This window comes from Stylophora pistillata, chromosome 9 (assembly GCF_964205215.1).
Source record: "Stylophora pistillata chromosome 9, jaStyPist1.2, whole genome shotgun sequence".
Classification (NCBI taxonomy): Eukaryota; Metazoa; Cnidaria; class Anthozoa; order Scleractinia; family Pocilloporidae; genus Stylophora; species Stylophora pistillata.
This window is the reverse complement of record NC_142527.1, coordinates 325,389-352,009: the sequence shown is the minus strand read 5'-3', so window position 1 is coordinate 352,009 and position 26,621 is coordinate 325,389. Positions and strand designations below refer to the sequence as shown.

The following is a 26,621-nucleotide window of genomic DNA, read 5'->3' as shown; positions in this document are numbered from 1 at the left end:
AACTATATAGGTTAATTTTTACCTTGCAACCTCCGCAAAACAAACGACTTGCCGCTCCCCCAGCGTGCATACATTCCAACAGTCAGTGGCGTGGTGAGGGAAGGCTCGCACAACACGTCCGCTAGGGCACTGGTGTAGACCTCATAACCCATTACTTCCTCACTGTATTTTTTACCCGGAGTGAACAGACCTGTAAACATCAGATCACAGAATATCAAAGACAACTTTCTTTCATAATTAGCAGACAGTCATGTCTTATTGTTTTCTTCAAGCAAGATGTTCTTCGTCACGTTCCGATTTTATAGGTACAAAGAAAACTTCTAGTACCCGGCGTGAGGGATCGAGCCGCGGACATTCGGATTCCACGGTCTAATGCTCGACTATAAAGCTACAGACAACTCTAAATTTAATGGAGCCATAAAGTACTGTATCAACGATGTTCGATTCTGCGTAAATGAGACAACTTGGAAAAAACTCTGGTTTTTCTCTCCCTTGAAATTCGATAATGAAGACTCACGAACATGCACCATAGTTTAAATGTGAAAATGGATAATTTAATTTAAATTGGCCCAAGATTGCAACTTCCAATCGAAGTAGGAGTCAAAGGAATGAAATGCTGACTAGCAGAGTAAAAACAAATTCAAGAGGATGTAATGAGCTAACCAACTCGAGAAGTAATGGAGAGGGTTAACTTAATCATATTGGAGTATAATTGCCAAAAATTAAACTTGCGAATTGTTTACTCAAATCTGTCTTGTGGGAGAGATATAACTTTTGCAGGAGCTTTGGTAATTATACGACTCCTAACATATACTCCACTTTCATTCGTGAAAAAACTGAACAGTTGATTTCAAGATGAAATCCTTTAGCCACATACAACATGTCGAAACATCGCAATATTCGCAGTTGATGGTTGTGACGCGAAAAATTAACTTGAACATGAAGAAAACCACAAAATACTGGTTTGGTGAGAAATAAGAACAACAAAATGAAACAAATAAACCAAAAATAAATAAGAAAGGCGGGAGATGAAGGAGATTGACCAGGATTACAAAATGGACGACTTGATAAGAAAATATTTTAAAGCAAATAGACGTCCAACGGAAACCTTACCAGTTCCGAAGATTTGTGTCAGCAGACTATGTTTGTGCTGTCGGTCGATATTATACGGTGTTTCTCCGGATTTATTCGGCCGATATAGAAGCCGAGCATCCTTCGGGTTCCTTAACAGAAGTTCGCATATGCGTCGGTATCTTCCTCTGACGGCAATATGAACTGGGGTATCTCCTCGCTAAGATAAATAAAGCCGAGTTAAAACGGGGTCAAGTGAGGCGTTCGAGAGACGTGTTTTCATCAAATGATTGTTTTTAAAAACAACATTATGTATTTAATTCGCGCTGAAGTGAAGGTCTCAGAGGTTAAAAAAGGGTTTGTTTACAGAAGCCTCACGTACTATTACATCACTACCCAGATCTGCAAATCCACTATACCTGATTTTTGAATTTCATTCTACGCTGTGTTACTAGTAAATCCATATGGAACAGATCAGATTTGAACGTCACGGTTGCATGGAGGAACACACTTCAGTTGATAAAACTTTGTACTCTCGTCACCTGCTTTGCGGAAAATGTGTTGGAATGCTGAAGAAATTACATGCTGACCGCCTCTCGGTGTAACGTTTTTCGAAAAGGAGAAAAGGACTTAAGCACCACATACCTTATCTGCTACCGAGACACTGGCTCCTTTTTCCAGCAAGAGAGAAACAATTGCAGTGTGCTTTTTTTGTGTGGCTCTGATGAGTGGCGTTTCTCCGTCCTGCGACAAGACAGTTCAAGCGAAGGTTAATAATACTTACGAAACGCATTACATTATTTTCTTGTCATTTATCTTCGAAAGCGCGAGGAAAACTTCAAATCACGGTCTAGTAACTGAATATAATCTGCTACAACATGTGTTTGTTCTAGAATCTATCTTGATACCGGGTATGAGTGGCGAGAAAACAAAATGATAACACTCGATTTAAAACGCGACTTAAAGCCTCTTTACCTGTGAAAAGAACAACAAACAAACAAGAATTTGTGTTAACTCCAAAAGAAGATTTCTTCACGGCAAGTCAAGTAGACAATAAGGAAACAGAGGGTGGCCGCCATTATGAATTCCACGAGTGAAAATGCATTAAAGCATAATACAAACCTTGTTCTGAGTTTCTGTGTTCGCTCCAGCATCTAAGAGCTCTTTCACAATTAAAGTGTGGCCTTTCTCAACTGCATGAAACAAAGCTGTCTTGCTTTCCTGACAAGAGAATCAATTCACTTTTTATTTACAAACACCGTTCATTGAAAGAACACAAAGGCATTCAGTTCAACTACAGCTCTCGTTTACGGATGGCGGGATATCTAAAAATAGGCTCTATTAAAAGGGTCCACAGGACAGCGCAGACAACATAACATTGTCGTTTACCATTTCTCAATGCGGCAAAGAGCTTGACCGGAAAATGCCGCGCGCGTACTTGAAGAGATTTAGTCCTGCATCCAGGCTCTCTCAGGAAGTTCAGCTGCAGTTAGTCTGTTATAAGAGATCTGCACTTGAAACGTAAACGCTTACACATTGAACAAACATGCAAACTATTGTATACCAGCACATTATCGTACATCTCAGACCACTATCATTCAAACGCTGTCAAAACAATGCCTGATTATCAGTTTGAATTAAAAAATCTTCGCCTCCCGTCGTCAAAGCCCATTCTATTTGAACAGCAATGCCAATATTTTCATGCTGGCTCTTCTATCCAGCATGTAAACAGCATGTACCAATCTCTGAAAGCTTTCTTCGTTCGACAAAGCGATGTCGGACGCGACTATCAAAGACAGCGTCTGTGCCAAGTACATATAATACGATAAATCTTGACACGGAGTCACACGAAGGCAAAATCTGTTTTCTTTTAAAAGCGGATCAAGCCATCAAAACTAACACGCGAAATCATTTTTTGACAAACCTTCCAGAGTCAGACCTCTTGAGGTCTTTCCGGTGACGGTGTCGCTTAGACCACAGAGCTTTCTTGCATCAAGAGTCAGGAATGTTAACGACTCGACTATTGTGCAAATTACCAGCTTTTGCATTAATCTTAATTTAAAGGCCAAGCTGTACCTTGAGTATTCAATAAGTTTACAACTTGCAGTTCAATTGTTTCGTTATCAAAGCCGTTTGTTGAATTAAAAATGTCATCATCAGTGGCTCACGTCACGAAATTTTCCCGATTAAAACATTTTACACTTTCACGTATAATAATTGAAATATTTGGTTTAGTCAGTCAAAACTAAGACTACTTATTCTCTTAATTACTTTTTTAAACTAGATCTAAAACAATCAAGTACTTATAGAGCGACGCCATGTTGTCTTAGAAATAAGATATTACATTGGAAAAAAAGGAAGAAAGAAAAACTTCAGAACAGCCTTAAACTTAACAATAACAACAGATCACGCCACAAGTTGGGATACATGCTCTGCTCCAGACGAAAACTCAACTGAATGGTGACAAAGGAAGCATTTAAAACATGGCAATGAAAGCATGTAGCTTTTCGCGCAAGTTTCCGGACGGACTGCATCGGCCTGTAGTGTATTAGAAACCACTGATATGTAGAGCTGTAATTCCTGAGTTGTTTGCATTTTAATCGCATACTTGTTAAAACACTTAAGAAAAAATTCGAGCATGAAAGTGATATGTTGAATAAGAGGTGCAAGTTCTAAAGAGCTGTTGATGTGTCCCCCCTGTAATATAATGACGTTGTAAATCGAAAGTTAGGACCAGAAGACTGACCTTTGAAAGTCTGTGCGTCTGAAAACGATATTCGAAGGGACGAGACATGAAACAGCTGCCAGCCAAAATAGCTGATGAAAAATCTACGATGCACAGCAAGACTACTTGAGTTGAACGAGAAGTGAGCGGCATTTATCATCAACAAAACATTCCCTGTGTCAGCACGACACGAGCTTACAACGATTTGATTAAGCAAACAAATTCTATAGAATTCGCACAATGATGTTTTTCCTAACACCAGGAGGTAGAAATAAAGTGTTTTAGTAAATAAATGTTAGATTCTGTTCGTTTGCTTTTGTTCTTAAGCGCTGATACCACAGAACACCTAAACAGAAACTGCAAGGTTTATTCAAAACGACTCCATTGTCGCAACTGGGCTTCGAAGAAGACAGTAACAACATCGCCAACACGGCGTTCAAAACTGTCATTTTAAAAAACTCACAGTGTCCGCAGCCTCCACATCTGCATATTTGCTTAACAATGTCCGCACAACCTCTAAGTGGCCGTCCCTTGCTGCAGAGATTAATACAGTTTCACCTTCCTGAAACCAAACCAAAATCTTTCTGTTAAACTTCTTGCGCAACACTGAAGTCACAGACTATTAAGGGCGTTTCGCTCACAGTTAACGTGATATTATAGCTACTTGAATTCATCCAATTTACCACAACTATTCACATTTCATTCTATAGCAGTTCTTAAATTCCATGGAAACACCCAAAGCGTTACTGAATTTGCCAAAGAAGTGCCTTTTCTTCAATGGAAGGCGTTTCAAAAACTGCGGTCTGCAGACTCAAGCGAAGATAAATATGAGAAACGTGAAACTATTTGAAGGTACTTACCATTGAGCGAAAACAAAATCCTAAGAATTCCCTTTTCAAAATCAAAACTCGTAATGAAACGGCCTAAATCGTCAACAGAAACCACACGAACAAAAAGCTTAAAGGAGGAATTTGGCTGAGTTATCTATCGACCCCAATGAATATCATTTCAGATTATCATCAGATAAAACTCTGTCGTTTAAACTTGGAAACATCTGTCCCTGGTTCGATTCGAAAGCTTTAACCTTCCATTCAGCGTCTTCAACCTCATTCATCCGGTTCACTGTACTTTGAAACCGTAAGAATAAGCACAGAAAATCGGTAACAGACAATTGTGAGCCGTGAATTGAAAGTTCCGGGCAATTACATTTTACAAATTACGCCCACTTCAAGATGGCGACGCAAAAGCCACCTATAATGAAACCGATTAAATGCACTCTTAAGGAAATTACTAATTGAATCGAAGCCAAATCTAACCACAAGCTCGCCAAACACTTATAACGTTTTTTTACTTGACTTGATAAAGAGCCACTCTACCAATCTGGGAGGACAAACCACTTTAAAACGAAATGGCTGCTCGAAAGCATTTTTCATAATTTTCAACACCAAAAAATTAAAGGGGCGTAAGAGAAAATTGTTTTCTTCCGGTCGAAAAACGCCCCGAGCAATTAACGATGAACAACACACTTTTTTAAAATGATTCGATAGACTACAATTATTTTAGTACTAGCCTCTCTCAAGTTCGAGAATACGTAATCCTAATTAAGGCCGAGGGAAAAAATTCTATGGGAATAAACTTCACCTCTCCTTTTCGTTTTGTCCTACAGTTAGACTCCATGTGCAAATATGTGGAATAATCTGTGCGTGAAGCACGCGCATTACAAAATTTCTCCTGCAGAAATTTACGCAGAAAGCAATAAAAACCTTCTCCGTACTGTAAAAAAGGATATGTCGTGGGTTTTAGTCGTTCCCATCGAAACGTGGCTCCACTGATTGTCAAAAACTAAAGAAATCACAACCGCCAATCAGGACAAAGACGTGCAACAAAAGGACCCAATCAGAATTCAAAGCACAGCCTCAAGCGCGGGAAAACGCGGGAACACAAGTCGCGATTGGTTTTAGTTCTGCATCTGACTGGTGGAGAGAATGGCTCGAATTTTCTGAATCAAGCACGGATCAAAGAGAAGCGAGTCAGTGCGATATCTCTCAAAAATGATTCAAAAGAGGATCACTTACTTTATCTGGTAAGTTAAAGTACGCCCCTCTTGCCAAAAGTCGTTGGACGATCTCCTCATGTCCATGTTTGGCTGACCAACTTAACGCAGAATTCCCTTCCTATTTTTTCAAATCAGGTAGACAAACATGGTCAACTTAAAATGATCTTTTAACTGCTAGTCCAACTCGTTCTAATTTAGTGATGTAAAAATAGGGTCATTTTTGGGTATGCACAAAAAGAGATGAATAAACTGCGGTGTCTCACAAACTGTATCATAAAGAGGGTAAGTTTCTAAAGAAACTGTGGTGCTGCGTTGGTGGGGCACTATAACAAGACAATTTGGTTTTCATCAACTGAGTTGATAATGTGAACTGGCCACCGTAAAGAGTTTAAAAGCTGACGTTTCGAGCGTTACACGTTAGCCTTTCGACAGAGCCCTTCGTCAGAGCGAATAACAATCCAAACGTCAGCTTTTTATATTCTTAACTTTACGGTGGCCAATTCACAAAATCAACTCAGTTGATAAAACCAAATTAAACTGTTTTATACCTGATCTGTTGCGTTTATGTGTGGTTCCTTTTCCAGAAGACAATCCACCACTTCTGTGTAACCACCTTTTGCCGCCATTATTAACGGAGTCCAACCTCTCTGAAATAACCCGAACAAAATTGTCTCACGATAGGTTTCTTCTTAGAGCCTCAAAGCTAAAATCGCCGTAGTTCAAAATCTACGCCCAAATAAATTTGTGAGTACGCCTCAACTTAAGTACAATAAATAATATTAATTATGAGCTTGGTGCATGCTGCGACTGCAGAGAAATGCAAAACAAATACACACTTGCAGCTGATTGGTTCAAGAGGGAGTGCTGCATAGCAACAGTATCCATGGTAATACTAAGTTACTTACACTACTAGCGGTGTCGACGTTCGCGTTTTTTGCTACAAGACTTCTACACGTTCCTAAGTGTCCTTTTCTGCAGCTCCATACAAGAGCGGTAGTCCCATACTGAAACAAGCAAAACAAACTATTTTGGTCAGAAGAATAACGGCTATGCCATTGACATAACTTCAATATTTAAACAATTGAGTGTTTTTGTCGAGGAACTATCGGCTGATAGTTGCCCCGCGGAAATTTGATGTTCTTAAAACAATATATTTGCCCGAGAAGCGATGCTTCGAGGGCAAATATGTCAATAATACGGAACCGTACACTGACTAAATAATACGTTATACCTGTCGGAATTGAAAAGTCACTGTTTTTCCGATCTGCCTAACTTCGCGGCCGTTGAACCATTCAAAATTTTTCACGGATGAGTACTATCCATCCGGGTATTTTCCGCAGACGGGAACTATGGGCTGATAGTGTCTCTCCACGGATGAACACTATCGCGTTACGTGATCAATTTAACCCAATAAGAATCGGAGAAAATTTAGTGGTGAACTACAAGCGTTGTTAATTTCAGCTACTAGGCTTTTGGAAAACCTACCATTTAATTACAGTGATACAATAATAAAAGTCCACATCCAGGGACCCGGCCTACACTGGAGATATTCAGGGAAAAAAAGCAGTGCTGAAACAATTTTACAGGCGACGATGATACATAAAACTTTTCATAATTCATTTAGATCCACGCGCGTTTAACACGCCAGAGCCATCTGCACATACGTGTCACGCACCTTGTCAGCAGCGTCGGGATTGGCTCCAGCTTCCAGCAAATGATCAACAACCTCAGTGTGTCCCCGTCCAGACGCCCATATAAGGGCTGTCATACCATGCTGAGGAGAAAAGAGCAAAACATCTGTCACGCTAGGCCTTCACATGATCGAATACAGTCGTAGTTGACCAGTCAAAAGCAGCCTCGCTTGGGCGATCTTTGGAACCGAGTACAGCGCTACTTGAATGAACGCCAAAAGAATCTAAACTTTCGTGACCCCCGCTTGTTTAATGTTTCTCAAAATATATCGAGGTATTGTCTCAGAGGAAACAAATGTTTTCTTGGATCGACTACGATCGCCATTAAATGCCTTCAAACGAGGTTAGTAGTAAGATTAAACGAAAGTCAAGACTGTTGCACGTTCTGGTAAAGAAGACATTCGTAACTACAGTACATTGGGACTAATTTTCGTCCGTGTTTCACTTGAAGTTTCCCGGTTTAGCCGGACTAAGTTGATTTCTAGAATATTATTTAATTTCCCTTCTAAACAATAGTAGAAAAGGTTGAAATCTTCAGCGGTCTTGAAATACTGACTGATGTTAGAAAACGTCAATCCGAGTCACACACATAATTCAGGTTCCGTGCCGAACACAACTTAAAAGCCATTAGATGATGACAGAAAGCACACATATGATAACAACACAGAGCATTCACTTCGCGTGTCAAAAATTACGCCGTTGTCTTCAATTAAATTATCCTCTATTTATGTTTATAGGATATTTGTACTTTTTGTATCAGTTGCTAACCAGTGAACTATCAGAGATGACCAAAAAGACATTCTTACATTTCCAAGCGATTGAGGAAAATGACCCGTTCTAATTCCGAGCTGAGTCAAGGAAATGACAGAAAAAATGTTCACTAACGTGTATCAAATTCAAGCGAATTACGAAATAACTCGCGAACACTTGCAGTGAGTATTGAAAGAAATAGTTTTGTGGGAGCCACGAATTCGAAGGCTTTGAAGCTGTTGAGACGAAACGTAAAGGTCCATTTAAAAATATGCTGAAATTTTTCTTAGAATTTCGCGAATAGCTCAACGTCTTTACCTTCTCTAACGGCACCAGACCTTGAACTTCCAAATAAAAGAAGGAAACGTTGAGTAAAAGGAAGAAAACCAAATAATCTACCATCAGTGTTTCCGCTATTGGACTGCGCAAAATCTTTTGATTTTACTTTGTCGTTTTGTAGAGGACAGCTGAGAATTGCACGAAACCTCACAACGCACGTGCAAAGTCATTAAATGTTTTCATTCACAACGGTCTCTCTGCCGTCGCCTTCGTCCCCAATAATTTCAATTTGAATGCCGAAAGCACCAATACATTGTCGGAGAAACATAACACAAACAGTTTGCAAATTAACAACATGACCTTCGGCCATTGCTCTTAACTAACTAAACAACATCTTCCATTTGGCGCGAAAACATGCTCGGGTCTAACTGTTCCGTGAAAGTGACCAGATTATGTTCGAGAGGAAAATCATCAGATATACCACATAGTTTAATCCAATCTCGAGTGAGCAAAAACATTTCATGGATGATAATGGAAAATATTCCAAGTAGAGACAGTATATAGGCTAACGATTTCCGCAGGATCCTATTGAAACAAATCGTCTACTTTGATAACCTCACTACCGCTTTTTTCTACATCATTATTATAGTTCATTTTAAGTTAATCTAACAATCTTCGAAGTTTCTGTTAATAACACCTATTTTCATTTTGATTGGTACACTGAAGTGAGAATCTACAGCAAAAGTGCTTCTTTAGATATCCATTATCCCGATTCTAGGACCGAAGATAAAAACGTACTACTCGAGATTTTCACGTGATTGAAAATCCTCATATGGAGATCCACAGAAAATGTAAGGTCACCTATACCACGTTGCTACCGCAAAACCGCGACGACTAATAAGAAGCCATAGCCATGTTCTACGCCTACACAACGATTTAAACTGCTTTTCAAACTAGTCCCGAAAATTTTAGGGCACACTAAGAAAAATTGGTCATTCCCGCACCACACACTTTGAAGCGTGAACGTAAGAGGCGAAAAGAGATGTACACATCATTAAAAGATTAAATTTGAATAAATTGTCATAGGCATAAAACACGTAATTAAAAACAAAGTGGAGGAGCTTAGCTATATTCGTCAGAAAGGTTGTGCAACACAGTACAATCACCTCAGTGTTAAAGAAAATTGATCCATTTGATGTCACTGGATAAAACTAAACCTAATTATAGACACTAATCTGAGAACATATTAGATTGCTTTAGGATATTTGGAGGATAATAATTTCTTTACAGACTTCCGTCTTTGTTTATAGAAAAGTGTCCACCAAAATACGTTAGATATTCCGCAAGGTTTAACAACAGCATCTACTGCAAGTGAAACACACCGACAAGATATTTCCTCCTTCGCTTACTTGTACATATGTTTGCCAATTCTTTACAAACGCCGTTTCTTTCTACTCAAGTTTGAAAAGTAGAATAGAAAGAACCCAATCAAGAGTAAATGGTGCACATATTACACCAAAACCACATATAAATTAAACATATTTTCATGCTTGTGAATACCATCAGTTATAATACACACATACCACGGACCGTCAAATTTTTAACGCAAACCAGACAAAAAAATTAAGGATACTCATTTTGGGCGCAATAACCCATCTTTATGGATATCAAGTTTCTTAAAATACGAGTCATTAAGGCACTGAAAAAAACCTATCCTCTACTAAGCTGTGTCTTATTTTTTTCGCGGATACATAGTGCACAGTTTTGTAGCTTCGTTTTAAAAAACAATAAACGAGACATAGCTGGTTAAAATATAAAAATGAAATAAAATAAACGCACTCAAGTTAATGAGACGAGATAAAAATTACAAAAGTCGCTTTCACCAGAACTTACAATAAGGAAAATAAGGATGAAATCTTTAAAAGAAAATTAAATACAGCACTCTTCGATGTAAACAAAACGGAGAACATACACCAGAGATCCTTTGGAAATGAAAACAAGATTTAAGAGAGACAAAACGTCGTATCAGGGAAAAGAAATCAGGAAATGTTTTCTTTCGTTAGCATGGATGAGCTATGAATTCGATAATTTAAAGCGCAATTCTAAAAATAATAATCTCAAAAACGCTGCTATGAAAATTGTTACAAGCAACACTGTCAAAAAATAAATTCGCTCTGGTGTTGGGTTACATTATTCATGCGGTGGTAACTTCACGATTAAGAACTTCTTGGAAAGAAGTCACTTTTCCTCAGTTCCTTATAAAAAAAGATCAATTTCTTTCTACATTAATACTTGTCCTACAAGCTCGTACGATAAAGCATAGTGTAAGGTGCTAATGAAAACTTGTGTTTATGTCAACCAAGCCCAGTATGTCGTTAAAATCTTTGACAATAGTACGCGCAGTTTTGTGTTAATTCCCTTATATGCTTGGAGATGTCAGATACATTCCAATTTATCACCTAGTACATATCAAACGACTTAGTTTATAGCTTGTAAGAATAACTTACGTTTGAACGGATTCATCTTAAGTGCTGTCTTCTGATCCTGCCGAAAGGAGACCACCTCACGAACGAGATTTTCCGAGTGTAATTGGATTTAACGTGCCACACGAAATATAACAAAAAATAGAACTCAATTTGTTCACAGTTCGATTCCTACTGAACTAAACCCAATTCACCTGCCGAAAGAATCGTTAATGACTTTTAAAATATATGCAAAACTAAACTACATCTAGAGACTCAGCGAATGATGACCACAGTAAGTTTATATATTGTCTACTCAACTGGATTGCGGTTGAACGCGACCTCCTGTAGAAAAACCAACCGGATTTTGTACAAAGCCGAGTTTGAGCACTCTGTCCCGCCGAGCTCGTTTTGAGAGCAACTTTAAATACGCGGTTTCTATCGTGGTTTTCTCTCGCAAAGCGGATGAGAAGAATCTAGCAAATTCGACGAAGCACCTGTCAGAGTATCTTAGGTAACAATTGTTCGCATTAACAGAGTCCTTCAAGTCTCAATTCTTTGATTACAAAAAAGTGTTCTTACTGTATGCTTTGTCAGTGTATTCCCGTCGAATTTGAGCCCTCTCGGAAGATGGATCTGTTTTGCCGATTTAAAACACAATTGCCAAAACCAAATTACAGAAACTCGAAAGGCATTAAATGAATATTGACGCAGATCGCCGATAGAAGTTTGCTCAATTAGCATGCAATTAAACCAGTGATGGTAAAATATTAATCTCCAAAATCAGCAGCTTTAAGTTGAAACAAAAATTTAATCCTCTTTCACTTAAACACTGCAAAGATACAAAGACGACCTAACGCGACCAAATAACCGGATGTAGTTCTGCAGACAAAATTTTCCTTCAAGGGACGACGGTTTTTCTAAGGAACGTTATCAATTCAATTGCCTTCAAAAAGCAAGTCACAAGAAGCAAAAAGATAAAAGATTTTATCATTGACTTGAAGTAGAGAGATTTTCAAAACAAACTTGACAAATGCATAAACAACATGAAAGTGTATCCATCGACTTCCCGGTGAGTGAAAACTGTCATTTTACAAACTTTTTCGACAGTCCAAGCATTATTTACAATTAACAAGACAAAACAAAGGTTTTTCGCAGCTGACAAAAGAAAAGTTTACTTAACAACTGAATGAACGTACATGCAACTGTGTGGGCACAAAAATCATACGCACGATAAACCTGAATTATGGAGTATTTGATTCCAAACTTGAAAGCAATTGACATTAAATTAAAATAAACAGAAATGCAATGGTTTTACTCGAGTAAATATAGTTCTAAAATAAATTACCACCTTGAGTTATACTACGCGGGAAACTAATTACAGCCTGCGCTCTACCCGAGACAAATGAATAATTAAGTATGTAATGCCGTCGGGTAAATGTACTTCTGTTGCTTCCTGAATTTATTCCCTATATCTTCACGGCATGTGTAAGTCACCGAATCTTCCCACAAGGGCGCCATGGAGAAGCCGAAAAAACAAAACAAAACAATGTCAAAAACGTTAATTCATGCTTTCCGTTCTGCCACAAAATTCGCAGTTTTGCCAATAGTAATTTCCGTAGGAGCGATATTTTGCAAAAGACAGAGCAACAAAACATTGAACTCAAAGTTAAAATCGTTTTCGGCAAATTCTCGTTAAGGCGCTCGTTTAACTTCGGCACAACATTCAATCACACGACAACGCGAAAGCGCGAGATTACGAAAGTTGTCGTTTTAAGAGCAGATTTTTTATAGCACCTCTGCTTACGCTGTAGGTTTAAGCCATTGGTTCGATAATGGTTTCTCCTTACGGTCCCTTTTCGGCAGCTGCTTAAGGAAAAGCTCTTAAAAAAAAACCCGACGTTGGCTCGACAATATTTGGTCTACTCGAAGTAGAATTCAAAGTATTCCGTAATAACTTCAAGTTTCAAAGACAAAACTATTGGGATATTTAGAAATAATTGTCTTGTCTATAATTTCCTAATGAATCATAATAAAGAACATGCACTGCTGCATTATAAATTTAAATTTCCACTGCACCTGTAACCAAATTGAAAAAAAATTTGAAATATTGAACTACGTCGGAAACAGAACAGAAGACTCTTAAATTTAAAATGTGTTGCTCCATGCAACAATGCTACAATGGAGTGACGAAATTCAAAATCCAAGTTATTTTCTTCTATCTCTTTCCGGGTACAATTCAGTGTAGAGAATGAAGCAATCTTGGGAATTAAGCTGCGCACAACCTTTTATGTCCAGACACAACACCTTAACAACAGTTTTAAATGTAACAAAGTACGATTATCTTGGTTGCCAGCCAATCGGAGAAGAGTATCTTGCACATGTGACCAGAATAGACTAATCAACTTCGAGTACGACAACCAAGGTATCCGACCTCTTTCATACTTTAAGCTGATTGGTCCTTTCTATCTTGTCCCCAAAATACTCTTCTCTGATTGGCTAGCTGCCTATAAGAGCGCTTTACAGTACTTTGCGCTAAAATGGTGCCTTACTTGTCCTCTTTCATTAGGGTCTGCACCATAGTCCAGCAGCTCCCTTACAATGTCTGCATGTCCCTTATATGAGGCCCATACCAAAGGAGACCACCCGCCCTACAATGGAGAATATTCTATTAGTCATGGAATTGTGACAGAAGTGTAAAGTACGGTAAGCTGTTCATACACGCCTGATTTGCACAGCTGTCAATTTATACTCCTGGGTGGCAAAAGGCAATTAGAGAGTAAATTCCCTTGCCTAGAATCAAAACAATGATCTTGTTCACTCATCATTTTATGATTCAGATATGCTGCACTTACTAAGTCTGGTAACTGGACTTTTGCTCCATTTTCCATAAGTTCTTTAACAACCTCGTAATGTCCCTCTTTGCAAGCTGCAATAAGGGCTGTCCAACCATCCTAAGATATGGGGAAACTTAATTCTGTAGTTCAAGATTTTTTTTGACCAATTTAATTGACAGCATCAATGCTTTTTAGTGATTAATTAATGATCAAACTATTGATTGAAATAATTATTATTATTATATTATTATTATCATTTTTATCATATAATAATTCATTACAAAGTAATGTGGATGCTCTAATATGCTCTAAGGGAGCTTCTCAATTTCCAGGACATTTAGACAGGGGGTTCTTATTGTAGAACAGAGGCTGGGGGGGTGGACCTGTAAGAGATGTATTTGTTATCTGAGTTCTTGCCCATGTTTATCAAATACTGAACAACAAAGTACTAATTTCTTTGCTTAAAAAACAGACATTTAAAACCGTACAGACTTACAACTTCAAGTTTAGTCCTGCAACACTACCTAATATTAGTAGGGGGTTCACTAAAGAAGAGGGAGGGTCATACCAGAAAATTGAAGTTCTAGGCAGGAAGCCAATTAGATAAGGAGACTGGGGGGAGGTGAGGTTCAAAAGAAAGAGGGGCATTTAAGAGAGAGTCCTTCAATGACAGTAATCATAAACTATTCAAATTAATATAACAAATAAGTTCATCTACCAACTGGTGTAGCAGATCTCACCTCATCTTGTATATTGACTTGAACATTTCTCTTTAACAATTCATGAACAATTTCAACATTTCCTTTTTCAGCTGCAATAATCAGAGCTGTCTGGCCATTCTATTTGAAAGTATTAATTGGAATAATATTTTATCCACTGGTATAGGAACAATTGCATGTATAAATGATTAGTTCAAGTGATTTACATAGTTACACACCTAATTTTATATTCCTTAAATATACAAATTCACTTTCATTTCCACATTATATATTTATACAATTTTTTTTCTGACACAAAGAAAAACAATTCATGAACAATTACAATCTTCTTTTTTATTAAATAAGAACATGTAGCTATTAGTTTGTTTTGCTACTCTTTTCAGTCTTTAAAATTCCATGACCTAGCTCTTATGATCTTTTCCAGTACTTTTTTTTATGCATGCCATACCACTGAGAGGTAGGCTTTAAACTATTGACAAAAAATGATCATTCATTCAAGGTATTTTGCACTTTGCTTTTCTCAGGAAAAAAAACGACTGAAAAATTTTTTTGCCCATTTCCCATCATTTCTATTAATTATCAAGAGTCAATTTGGCTTTCAAGACCTATCCAAACCCTGTTTTTTTTTGGTTTGCTAGCATCCTTAAATATTTGTTTGTTTTCTAACATTTCTGACCTCATCTTTCTGCTCCAAATCCACTCCTCCACCATGCAAAAGATTTAGCACATGAGTACAGCTTCCATCCCTGACAGCATTGAGAAATCCACCATCATTAACTGTCATTTCCTAAAACAAAAGAATATCACTCGGTTGCAACACAAGTTTTACATCATGAACAATGCAAGAGATTACATTTCACTTACAAACAAAGAATTGACAATAATTCTATAAATGAAAAACAAAAAAACAAAAATAAAGAAACAGAAAAACCCGAGAGATTTGAAATCTTTGCTATAAGTTGATACTGCAGACAACATTCCTTGTAAGGACTTCTTTCAACTGAAAATTCAGTTTACACAATGTTCAAAGTGTTACTCCCAAGTCAAACCATTTACTAGTAGTCAGGCTATTTACTGTTACAGGATCAATCTTAAACCATTCTTGAGTGCATTCCTCCTTTTTTACAACAAAAGCAATCTCTCCTCAAAGCTCACAACTACATACAAATTATACTTCCACACAGAATATACCAGCTTGTAAAATCACTACTAGAATTAAGAATAGCACAGTTACCTTTTTCACAAAAAGTAAACAGTGAACAACTACATATGAGTTAAAATAAATTATTCAAATGTAGTTGTTGACTTTTTACCCATTAATTCAGGCTGATCGATGCTTGTGGTCTTGAAAACTCCTAACATAAAACTTCTAATATTTCTGATCAAATCAGAGGTACAAACAAAAAACACTGTATACCCCTAACTCAAAAACGGTATCTCCAACTTTTTATAATTCAGTTTCCAAATATTTTTTTTGCGAACTTTACATAGATTCCAAGAGAACATTCTTAGAAGCCTTCAAAAAGTAACTGTTTTGAATACCCCATCAAACTTTCATGTCAGTTTTTATATTTAGTGGAGTTCAACATTTTACCTTTAGTTAACTCCCAAGATTTGCTTAGTAATTCTCTGTTCTACCAGTTACACATTCCCTTGTAAATCAGTGGAGAGATTTTGGTGTTTCATCAAAATAAGACAAAATGTAACGGATATATGGGCTGGTCCGAGATTCCTATCAACTGTTTCCATGTGGTGTATCTGCAGTTGATGTTTTAGAAGACCACTCAAAAAACATTTTATCTTTTTAATCTTTCACATCAATTCTGTATTGTTAGCATGCTGCTTAGTACCAACAATAACAGTTTAGGGAAAAATTTATCTATACTGTCTAACGGTAGTCTCCTGACACTCAAGTAAAGATCATTTACATTTGTTCCTATTGGCTGCTGTTCAAAGAAGATATTTCATTTAGCAGGCAATTAAACAGAGCAAAGAGCAGAAAAGCATGTATACAGTGTGTCCACCATAAAAATCAGAGAATTGTTTCACAACCATTTAAAAGACACAGAACAATTAATTGAAATGTTTAAATATATTTATGCAGATTAAATATTTGGGAAAAATATTCCAAAGCAACACAGATTTCTACAGGCACAACAAAATGTAACTGAGTTATATAGATTGAAGTAAAAATTTGAACTCTTCAAAACTAACTTGGATGATGTGAAATGTATACAAAGTCACATTAGAAGAAGACATGATCACTCAGTCTGCCATCGCCACAAATATGTTCATGTACATGTCAGCATGTACAGGCCAGTAAGCTTGTTTTGACCAAATAATTCACTTTTTCTATAGTCCCTGAATGATAAATACAGCTGACAGATTGAGAAAATCAAGACAGCAAATTAAATGGACAAGAAAATCAAATCACTGTACCTAATATGTTTTTCTCTTTTTGAGCACTGAAATACTGTCTAGTACATGTTAATTCCTTCCTTTTTCTGTTTTGAGACATTTATTATTCAGCTACTTTTAATCAATTAATGCATTGAAACTTGCTAAAAACCACTTTAGAAAAATCAAATGTGATCGTTGTTACATAAATAATACAATACATCAGTCTAGAAATATTCCAAGGCTGTGAGCAACATTCAAAACTGTTCACCTATGTTTTCAAATGATAAAAATCATTTGGGCCCAAAGAAAAATTTTTAAGAATAAATATCTTGGGCAATTCACAATAGCCTAGGATATGTTTGACAATTCTATCAAAAACTGCACACTACATCAGAATAAAAATCAAATAGACTTGTGATTTTCTTTAAAGCATTATTAAAATTGCACGACTTTCAACTCCAAAGTTGTATTTATCTGATTCTGATTTTATGAGCTGCAAATAGTTTTATCTGATTTATTCAAGATTATAATGAGTGTTTTGAATTTATTACAAAGACATGCAGACCTACTTTGTATCTCATGCTGAGAATTGTTTTTGAATTCATAAGCCTTATCCCAAAGAGATAAATCTAACAAAAAAATTCAATGTGAATTCAAGTTTTCTTAGGATTTAAAACCATTTTTGAACCTTTTATGGAACATTTACAGAGTTCACAATTATTGCCCTCAATTCACCCTTCAATTACCATGTGCAGTCAAAATGTCTAACTTCATGGAAATTATTGCCCCCATTTGAATTTATTCATTAAGAAACCAGAAAGTCATGACATTTCATTACAATAAGAAGGAAAACTTACCAAGGGCAACGAACTATCGTGTGATAATAAATTTATTTGTCGTTGAAGTAAATTCTATGACAGATTGTGAATGGACATTTGCCTTCTGTGTGCAAAAACTGTGCAGATAACAGAGTACCCTTCACAAATCTATTTCATATTCCATCTACATAATTATAAAGATTAACCATGAAGATATTGTCATTTTGGAAGCTTTTTTTGAGCCAAAGAAAAAAACCAATTTTTAATAATATAAATTGTACTTTTAGCCCTTAAATCATTTAACATGAAAGTATAATTTGAGCTTTTTAAATGCATACCTCAGAAAACATTTCTATTATTTCATTGTCATTGTCACAATCAGCATCATTACCATTGCTATATTATAAATACTGGTATTAAATAAATTAAAACTTTTATTTCAGTGTCAGAATAAAAGCATTCCCACACAAGTAACGGCACTTTAAATTATGCCTATATTGTCTACCCATGTTGCCTATATTGTCTACCCATATGCCTATATTGTCTACCCATATGCCTATATTGTCTACCCATATGCCTATATTGTCTACCCATATGCCTATATTGTCTACCCATATGCCTATTGTCTACCCATATGCCTATATTGTCTACCCATATGCCTATATTGTCTACCCATGTTGCCTATATTGTCTACCCATATGCCTATATTGTCTACCCATATGCCTATATTGTCTACCCATGTTGCCTATATTGTCTACCCATATGCCTATATTGTCTACCCATGTTGCCTATATTGTCTACCCATATGCCTATATTGTCTACCCATATGCCTATATTGTCTACCCATATGCCCATATTGTCTACCCATATGCCTATATTGTCTACCCATATGCCTATATTGTCTACCCATATGCCTATATTGTCTACCCATGTTAAAGGAACATTCATTACCTGATGAGGGAATTCCACATTGAATTACATGCAAACCTGGCATTGCATGAACCACAAAGCAATGAGTGCAATATCAGTTTTCAAATGCAATTTAACACCAAATTTATCAATCAGGCCATGGACTTTCTTTGAATAACGAATAAAAATAAGTAAAAGAGAAAATGGCAATAATATTGTTTGTTTTTAACCTGAGCGCCTAACAAGAGATGCCAAACAATATTACTTAGCCTTGTTTTCAACTGACAATTCCACTCTAAAGTAACCTTGCTTCATTAACCAATCAGTATGCAAAATTTTAATAAATTATGCAATTCTACCAAAAATTCAAATACTACATTCATTATCATTATCATTATCATTATCATAATCATTATTATTATTATTATCATTGCCATCATTATCATTTTCATAATTAGTAATCAGGGCTGACAAGTACTATTACTTCATCCTAAATTAGGTATCACAAATTTTTCATACAATTATGTGTATTTATAGGTAACAAAAACTAAGCAATTACTAAAAGTACACATACATTATAAGCTAATGATATCACAATACTTCTCCTTTGGTGTTAGAATCAACCAGATTTTACTGTGACAATTATACATGCCGAGTTTTTAACTACCAAGATGTGATTATTACTTGTCCCCTCTTTCTGTTAGATGTTTCCTTGTAAATTACTTACCAGAATTTGGTGATAGATCAAGTTATGAACTTTTATGTGATAAGTGTGAGTACTATCATTTACCTGTTTGCTGGATAATGTATAAATATTATTGGGAGAAGTTACAGTTTAATTGTGAAGGCGCGGTGGCCTCATGGTTAGAGCGCTCGACTCCGGATTGAGTGGTCCGGGTTTGAGCCTCGGCCGGGACATTGTGTTGTGTTCTTAGGCAATACACTTTACTCTCACAGTGCCTCTCTTCACCCAGGTGTATAAATGGGTACCGGCGATTTAATGCTGGGGGGTAACCCTGTGATGGACTGGCATCCCATCCAGGGGGGAGTAGAAATACTCCTAGTTGCTTCATGCTACAGAAACCGGAGTTAAGCACTGGCCTAATGGGCCACTAGGCTCGTGAACAGACTTTACCTTACAGTTTAATCATTAGTTCTGGGATTTAAAGTGTTAAGCAATACTTGCCATTCCTACAGAAGAGGCCACATGAATTCTGGTAAGTTGTGGAAATGTTTTGTCATCTTCAGAAAGCAGCTCAGCCTGTGGTCTCCAAAACTTCATAGGCTACTTTTATGCAGGACAACTGCTTGGAGATTCAGGTTCAGTTAACTACCACACTGAAAAATTTGTTGCAAACTTTTATAAATTATGGCTTCTGCTGCATTATTTTTTTACTTTGACTGGTTAAGAAAGAGACAAAGACAGGTTACAGTTTAAACATGCATGCATGCCTGCAGTTTTCAAGTCTATAAAATATAAAAAAAAAACTGTTAATATTACTTACCTCTAAATTAAGAACGATGTCATAAGTTTATTTAAAGCTTTTAATCAACAAGGAGAGTAAATGCTTTTGGGGGATCGACACATTTTCTGGAAGTAATCAAATTTCAAACCAGTTTTGTCATGATTTCACAACATGTTATATTTATACCAATTATCAATTGAACTCTTATGGGGTGCCAATGCAAGGAATAGTTATTCATAACACAAAAGGACAAATTTATATCAGTTCCTGATGAAGACCTCACAAAGTGCAAACTTCAGCAGAAAATCAATGCAATGCCCTATCCATACTAGATAGTCTTTTTTACTAATTTTATCTTCGAATTCTACAAGTACTTAGAGTTGACCTGGTTTGTCAAAATCTTGCTGATAGGATAAAAATCCTAAAAGAGAGAAAACTTCACTTCACATTATCTTACAACAGGACAAGCCCAACTTGGTGAGAAACTGGAATCTTAGCTACTAGAAAAGGCATTTTTCTTGCATTTGGGTTCACTGGCTGAGCCATGTTTAACCAAGCTAGCTTGAGTAATGCAAAGCATCTTGCAAATAGCCTCTAGTACTCTTGCTCAGTTTGTGGATATCATTTTGTAGATTCTCCACCAAATGCTATATTTCATGCAAAAAAACTGTCAAAGGAGAACAGCTAGTGACTGCACTTACAACAGCCCATTTGAAACAGAGGTATGTATCTGCTTGATTAATGTAACTATGCTTTACAGCAAACATACAGCACATTGAAAGATAAAATTTTACTATGTAAACTGTGTGGTTATAACGCAAGGTATCCATTTACATAACTTGACCACTTTAGATAGTTATCACTAGGTTAAATTTAGGGGGTGCAAGTTTACTACAAAGAGTGTCACCTGAATAAGGAACAATTTTCAAAATATTATTTTAAAAGGTGTGACTGACTGAAAAAGGTTTAGCTGAAAACTCAAAGTTTAAGTATTGCACAAAATCAGGTTGAACAAGGAAAAATAATACAATATTGATCAATATGTTGCAGGTCACAGATACATGTATGTTCAAAACTTACCAAAATTGAATGCAGAATAACAGGAACTTTACATAACATAATTAACGGAAGAGCTTGGTCTACTGAATCAATGCTAGTGATAGAAATGTCCACCAGGAATGCTAGACATTTGCAAGGAGTGAGCTGACGTCTGCAAAGTCCTTTTAAAATACTAATGTTAAGATCTAGTTTGGTACAAGCCCCAGGTAAAACGATTTATATATTAAGAGATCTCTATTGTTTACTTGAGGTGCCTGAGGTGTTATAGAAGTGTGCGGTCAAACAGTCTTTTGTTTTTCCCTGGGTAAAAATTAAACATTGTGACTGACAGAAACCAATACATGCAGGAGAGAATTTGAAGTAAAAATCCTTAAGCGGTGGGGTACGTGCTATCACATTCAGGAAATCTTACGATAAGTTAAATAACAAAATTCGCTCGAGAGGCGACGAAATTAAGAATTTTTTACGAGTTTTTACTGGTGAAAACTTTTCAGCAAAGAATAACTTAATAAGTGCCCCTTGATATATATGCATCGTGATAAATGTATCTCTTCTGAAGTGTATGCAGATTTGTATTTACTTGAAGCGGGGGCAGCATGCCAAAAGAATATAATAGAAAATGAATTTCGCTTTTGATGTGTGTTTATGAACTGTAGTTGTTTTCAAAACTAAATCAACACTCCAAGGACACGCTTCAATAACAAGAAATAATACATCTAAACTGTATTTTGACATCTAAACAGTGTAAAAAAGACGCCTTTAAAATCTGTTTGTTTACCCAAAGGAATAAAACAAGAGATTCAAAATCTTTTACCATAGGACCGATAAAAACAGCCGTGGAAAGATAAGAACCAGAAATTAACATTTGATCTACATGAACCTCTAACTGATTCCTTCGACAGCTGAACGCTTAACTTGCGTAAGCTTGAAAGCCGTTCAATGTAAACACTAAACAAAAATTCATATCGCATAAGAAATGACTATGTTTGCGGAATAGTATCCTATGAAAATGGCTAAACAAATTAAATCTAACGATTTCGTGAAAAAATCATTCGTCAGCGAAATCTTTTCAACGCCAATTTCGCTGTCGGTTTCAAGAACACACACGCGAAACCACGGTACCGAACCTAAAAGACGATCGGTAACCACTTATCAATCAAGTATCACGGTCTGGCGATGTTTTCCAACGCAGCATATTTATTTTTCTGCGTTAGAATGAAAAAAAAAAAACTATTTTTCGAAGTGCAAAACCAAGAACCAAGTTGTTTCGTACTCTCGTCAACTGACGGGTTGTCAACATTCAATGTACACAAGCTCCCATGGGAAGCTCAAGTTTCCTTACCAACTACATCGCCAAAGTTCTCCAAAATTTGGGCAAGTATAAAGTTAGAGGCACTATTCGACAATGAGGAGATTTAAAAAAAAAACATGCACCATCACAGAGCTTAAATTCACACAAAATGGTTGGAGCACAGGTGTACAACAGCTTGGAGCAATTCTACATAGACAACAAGTTTGCTGGTTTCAAATTTCATTTCTCTTTGGTCATTTTCAGAATCATTTTTCCAGGTTACGTAGGTTATAAACCTAAAATTTATCCCTCTCATTTCGAAACGTTTACCAGCGACGTAAGCTGTATCGAATGCAGAGATTCTCAAGGAAAAAATTACCCTCTCAACATCTGTCAACAAAGACGTTATATGAAAAAAGTCGGTAAACATCCGAGACCTTTTAGGCCTTTAAAAATAGTAAGTTGTTCATTAAAATGAGCTGAGCTCTCCTTACATAACACAGGGAGGTCATTTAAGGATTGCCTTTCAAATCACCGCGCGCTTTCCAATCAATCGCTGAATATTTCTACTGAAACATTCGCGAATCCTCCGACACGAAACCTCGAGTAAAGCTCAGTTTGTTTAGAAAAGTTCGCATAATAAATACAAATCCTGCTCACCTTCAAGAGTACCTAATCCCGTGTTGAAAAGTATAGATTGGTAGATCGTATGGCATTTATCTCCCCATGAATTAAGCGAGGAGAATTTCACTTGTGTTTCTCTTACTAGAGCCGTTGGAAGCCGTACGGTTCCACACCATTCGCTCCGCTAGCTCGTGAATTAGCATGCGCGAGTGCTAACATGAATAATTCAATGCGATAATTTTGAACACCCTGTAGGAGACAAGCTCTCCTCACCTGTCACGTTTATTGTTGTTTAGAAGAACATTCGCGTCAATCATAAGTTTCTTAAGCAAATAAATAAATTCTCACAAAAATAAGACGCTCAACAGTGATCTAGTGTCGATCGATGCAAGATTTTTTCGTAATGCACACAAACCATGAAGGTACATTACTCGATTTCCGTCAAATTAGTCACAATTTTAAAATGTTAAATGCCATAAAATGAAAAATGATATTGTTGATGATAACTTTATTACAACAACGGTTGTGGTTAGAAATATCATATTATTTCAATTTTATCGCTTTATTTTTCTGAATTAAACTTGCATGTATGATTTATGTGGCTTTTAGGCAATTTATAGCTAACCACAATTCCGACCGCACGCTTTAAGTAACTTGGCATGCAGGTGAATTGTTCTTTCAAAGGCTTCGGAATGCATCTCCGGTTAATCATAATGAAAAATAACCAACATAGCCAATTACAAACGCCTTGGGTATATTCTTGTGGAACTAGAATTGGGAACTCTTCACGCGGGGGTTTTGCGGGAATCTTGCAAAAGCACGTATTACACGAAACAGAAACAAAGACGCTTTGAATGTCTTTAATTTTCTAGATAACCCTCTAAAACCCAGGATAACTTGACATGTAGCGTCTCCTCAAACTTTCGATTCCTTGGATTGTCCAGGAAAAAAATTATGGGGACAGACAAACTTATCAGTATTATCTTCTTGGAACACTAAATTCTCTTCACCATTTTACTAATAAATGCATCATAGCCAGAAGTTGATAAATAACTTGGAGTTTTCGCAAAGAGCTGATCTATTTTCCTTTCCTTTTTTTTTTCTATTTTATTATTTAATTCAAGTTTCTCTTTTTTCGAAAATCGTTCCCAGATTTCCTTCTCCACTTCTCCATAGGACCAAGCTGGCACTGAAGAGGAGATTTAAGTCTATTCGATGCTACGCTGAAATAACACAAACTGCGATTTTATTTTACTTTCGTACTTTTTTTAAAGCCGGTGCCTTTCTGATCAGTTGGAAAAAATTCTTTACTTTACAGACTCTTGCACAGATTGACCTCTTCTTAAGGTTGAAAAAGTAGAAACCTCAGAGTTCTGTGGCCTTTAATTTCCTGTACTTAAATGGTTTAAAATAGTCTCACAAGATACTAAAAACTGGTATGACGTGTTTACTCTGATCTTGTGACAATATTCAGTCATGAATTATTTTGTCAATGGGTGGGCTCAAAATAGGAACTGATATACTAAGATATAAATCGTATTATGCAGACATAGGAGCGAATTCATTCCTCCTGCAAACTACTTAAAGCTGAGCGCTGTCGTTAATTTTCATTCACAATTCACCCTCTATTCTATTTTCTTTTTCAATCAGGAAATGTCATTTTCAGCTTTCGATGCTTACCAGTGGCTGTCGATGCAATATTCATTTGACGAGGGTCGGAAGTTACTATTCCAAAGATAAACAAGCTTTATAAAGTCAAATCAAGTGTCCAGCTTTGATTCAACCGAAAGAACAACGAAATTTTCATCGCGATGACAAATTTTTGGTTTCAATGGTCTTCCGCCTACGAAGTTTTCCGGCCCAAAGGTGATACCTATTATCACCCACTCGAGTTTTGGGCGCAGTTTCTGCGTCTGGTTTTGATAATATATGCGGTTTTAAAGGGAAAAAAATTTTCCCGTTGAAGAAATCAATACTCGCTGAATAGAAGAACACATGGATCGATGGAAAACGTATTTTAGCTTTAAGCTTCCATTATGCTAGCGAAGAAAGAAACGAACGCTGAACAGTAAAAGTACAAATACCAAAGTAAATAAATGAAAAAGATTGTAATATCCTGTTTTTACGTCAATGTTTCGCAGCTCGTTGTCGGCGCTTGGCGCCGATTTTTTTAGGGAGAAGAGATTTATCCTATTTTTTGTAGAGAGAAGAGAACCTCTGGGACCAGGGCAAAAATTTTAGCGCGCTCGATTTAAACGAACAGTTTAAAAATACAATTAGTTATCTGAGTAAAAAAACAACTGTAATTGTACTGTTTCCCATACCTTGATGTGAATAATTTGTCTGGAATCCTCCATTCTAGACAAAAACGCTAACATGCGAGCTGCGTTCTATGAGGTCGCACCGCCACTGAGAGAGGTCACCCGTTCACGAGATAAGAAGATCCAAACTGAGTGCAATCTTTCAAGTTTAAGGAACTCTGACTGGGGCCAAGATCCGGTTTAAGTTTGTCAGGGGAGGGGAACAATATCATATTATCAAATGACCCTTTCAGCCCCGCTCACGCAATCCCATAGAAAAGTTTAACATGCTAGATTAACGCTGACGTGCGTAGGTCAGACTGGTCAACGACCCTGCAATTATAGGGCTTTGCTGCCAAAAAGGAAAAAAATCTTGTTTCAGAAATGAGAAAATAAGTCGCGTTTTTCAATGAAGGATGAGTTTCATCTTCTGAGTTGAAAAAATAAAGGAAAGTTTTTTATTGTACAATCTTTTTCGTCGGTTGTCCCGCACGCGCCTGTCTATCGCGTCCTAGTAAGTTGAATGAAAGTTCTCAACGCTTGGTAGTCATATCATAAAATGCTTTTTGACTGAGTTTGATCGGGCCAGAGGGGAAATTATTGGGCTCTCGGTCATGACGTACGGAACTTGTGGCGCTTGGTTCCTACTTCATGACCTCGAGCCAAACATTTTCCCGTCCGGCCCTCCCACTCAGTCACGTCATACAATCCGCACCGATCTGGTTCAGCTCTCAAGGCCTGCGCTGGTGATCAAACAACTCTTATAAATGTATGTTTTAGTCTCTCTTTTATCTTTGCTTGCCTGAAACGAAGCGGTTAAACGTTCGCGCTTGTGCGAATTTGGAGGCGACCCATAGGTAGTCTCCCTCGGAGCCGTTTTTTCGGGGGAGCGTTGCGTGACATCCGAAAAAACTGCTGCGAGGGAGACCGCGCCTGACCACGAAAATGTGTCTTCAGGCTCTCGTTACCACAGGCAGCCCAAGCTCACTGCCAGAAAAGCAGACGTGACTCTTACCGTGTTGCGCAACGTTTTATATTTAAAAAGGTTTGTATGGGATGTTATCGGTTTGCCTTAAAAGAGAGAAAAAAATGTCTTGTTTTGAAATAAAATGGACTTACCTTATTGCCATGTTGTTTTCTTTGTTGATTCCTAGCGTCTAAGGC

At 37.0% G+C, this 26,621-nt stretch overlaps 1 protein-coding gene and 1 long non-coding RNA gene across 18 annotated transcripts in view; one reads left to right on the top strand and one right to left on the bottom strand.

Annotated features, from left to right (window-relative positions):
- Window positions 1-25,622, bottom strand: part of LOC111333990 (kinase D-interacting substrate of 220 kDa B) — a 33,534-nt gene extending 7,912 nt beyond the window's left edge. The window contains exons 1-15 of one of the 8 annotated variants that reach the window (XM_022939659.2): window positions 25,482-25,622; window positions 19,904-20,055; window positions 15,267-15,377; window positions 14,612-14,710; window positions 13,890-13,988; window positions 13,587-13,685; window positions 7,528-7,626; window positions 6,758-6,856; window positions 6,401-6,499; window positions 5,872-5,970; window positions 4,260-4,358; window positions 2,194-2,292; window positions 1,717-1,815; window positions 1,114-1,291; window positions 23-190 (exon numbers count right to left, since the gene is read on the bottom strand). In XM_022939659.2, coding sequence (XP_022795394.2) covers window positions 23-190; window positions 1,114-1,291; window positions 1,717-1,815; window positions 2,194-2,292; window positions 4,260-4,358; window positions 5,872-5,970; window positions 6,401-6,499; window positions 6,758-6,856; window positions 7,528-7,626; window positions 13,587-13,685; window positions 13,890-13,988; window positions 14,612-14,710; window positions 15,267-15,377; window positions 19,904-19,999 — 1,543 coding nt within the window. In that variant the 5' untranslated portion in view covers window positions 20,000-20,055; window positions 25,482-25,622. Of the gene's footprint in view, window positions 1-22; window positions 191-1,113; window positions 1,292-1,716; window positions 1,816-2,193; window positions 2,293-2,460; window positions 2,479-3,817; window positions 4,027-4,259; window positions 4,359-5,871; window positions 5,971-6,400; window positions 6,500-6,757; window positions 6,857-7,527; window positions 7,627-11,079; window positions 11,537-11,616; window positions 11,794-13,586; window positions 13,686-13,889; window positions 13,989-14,611; window positions 14,711-15,266; window positions 15,378-19,903; window positions 20,056-23,193; window positions 23,350-25,481 lie in introns of those variants that run through there. The other 7 variants (XM_022939658.2, XM_022939662.2, XM_022939663.2 and 4 more) reach the window with 7 other exon arrangements.
- LOC111333992 (uncharacterized) lies at window positions 7,699-26,580 on the top strand. 10 transcript variants are annotated; one of them, XR_015991814.1, is made up of 6 exons: window positions 7,699-7,886; window positions 13,604-13,740; window positions 20,555-20,660; window positions 20,816-20,905; window positions 21,234-21,448; window positions 24,808-25,271. It is a non-coding gene; the product is annotated as an uncharacterized LOC111333992 (long non-coding RNA). The 10 variants fall into 10 exon arrangements; XR_015991813.1 differs by lacking the exon at window positions 21,234-21,448; XR_015991810.1 differs by having other exon boundaries at window positions 7,701-7,886; window positions 20,555-20,905; window positions 24,808-26,580.
- The last annotated feature ends 41 nt before the right edge of the window (window positions 26,581-26,621 follow it).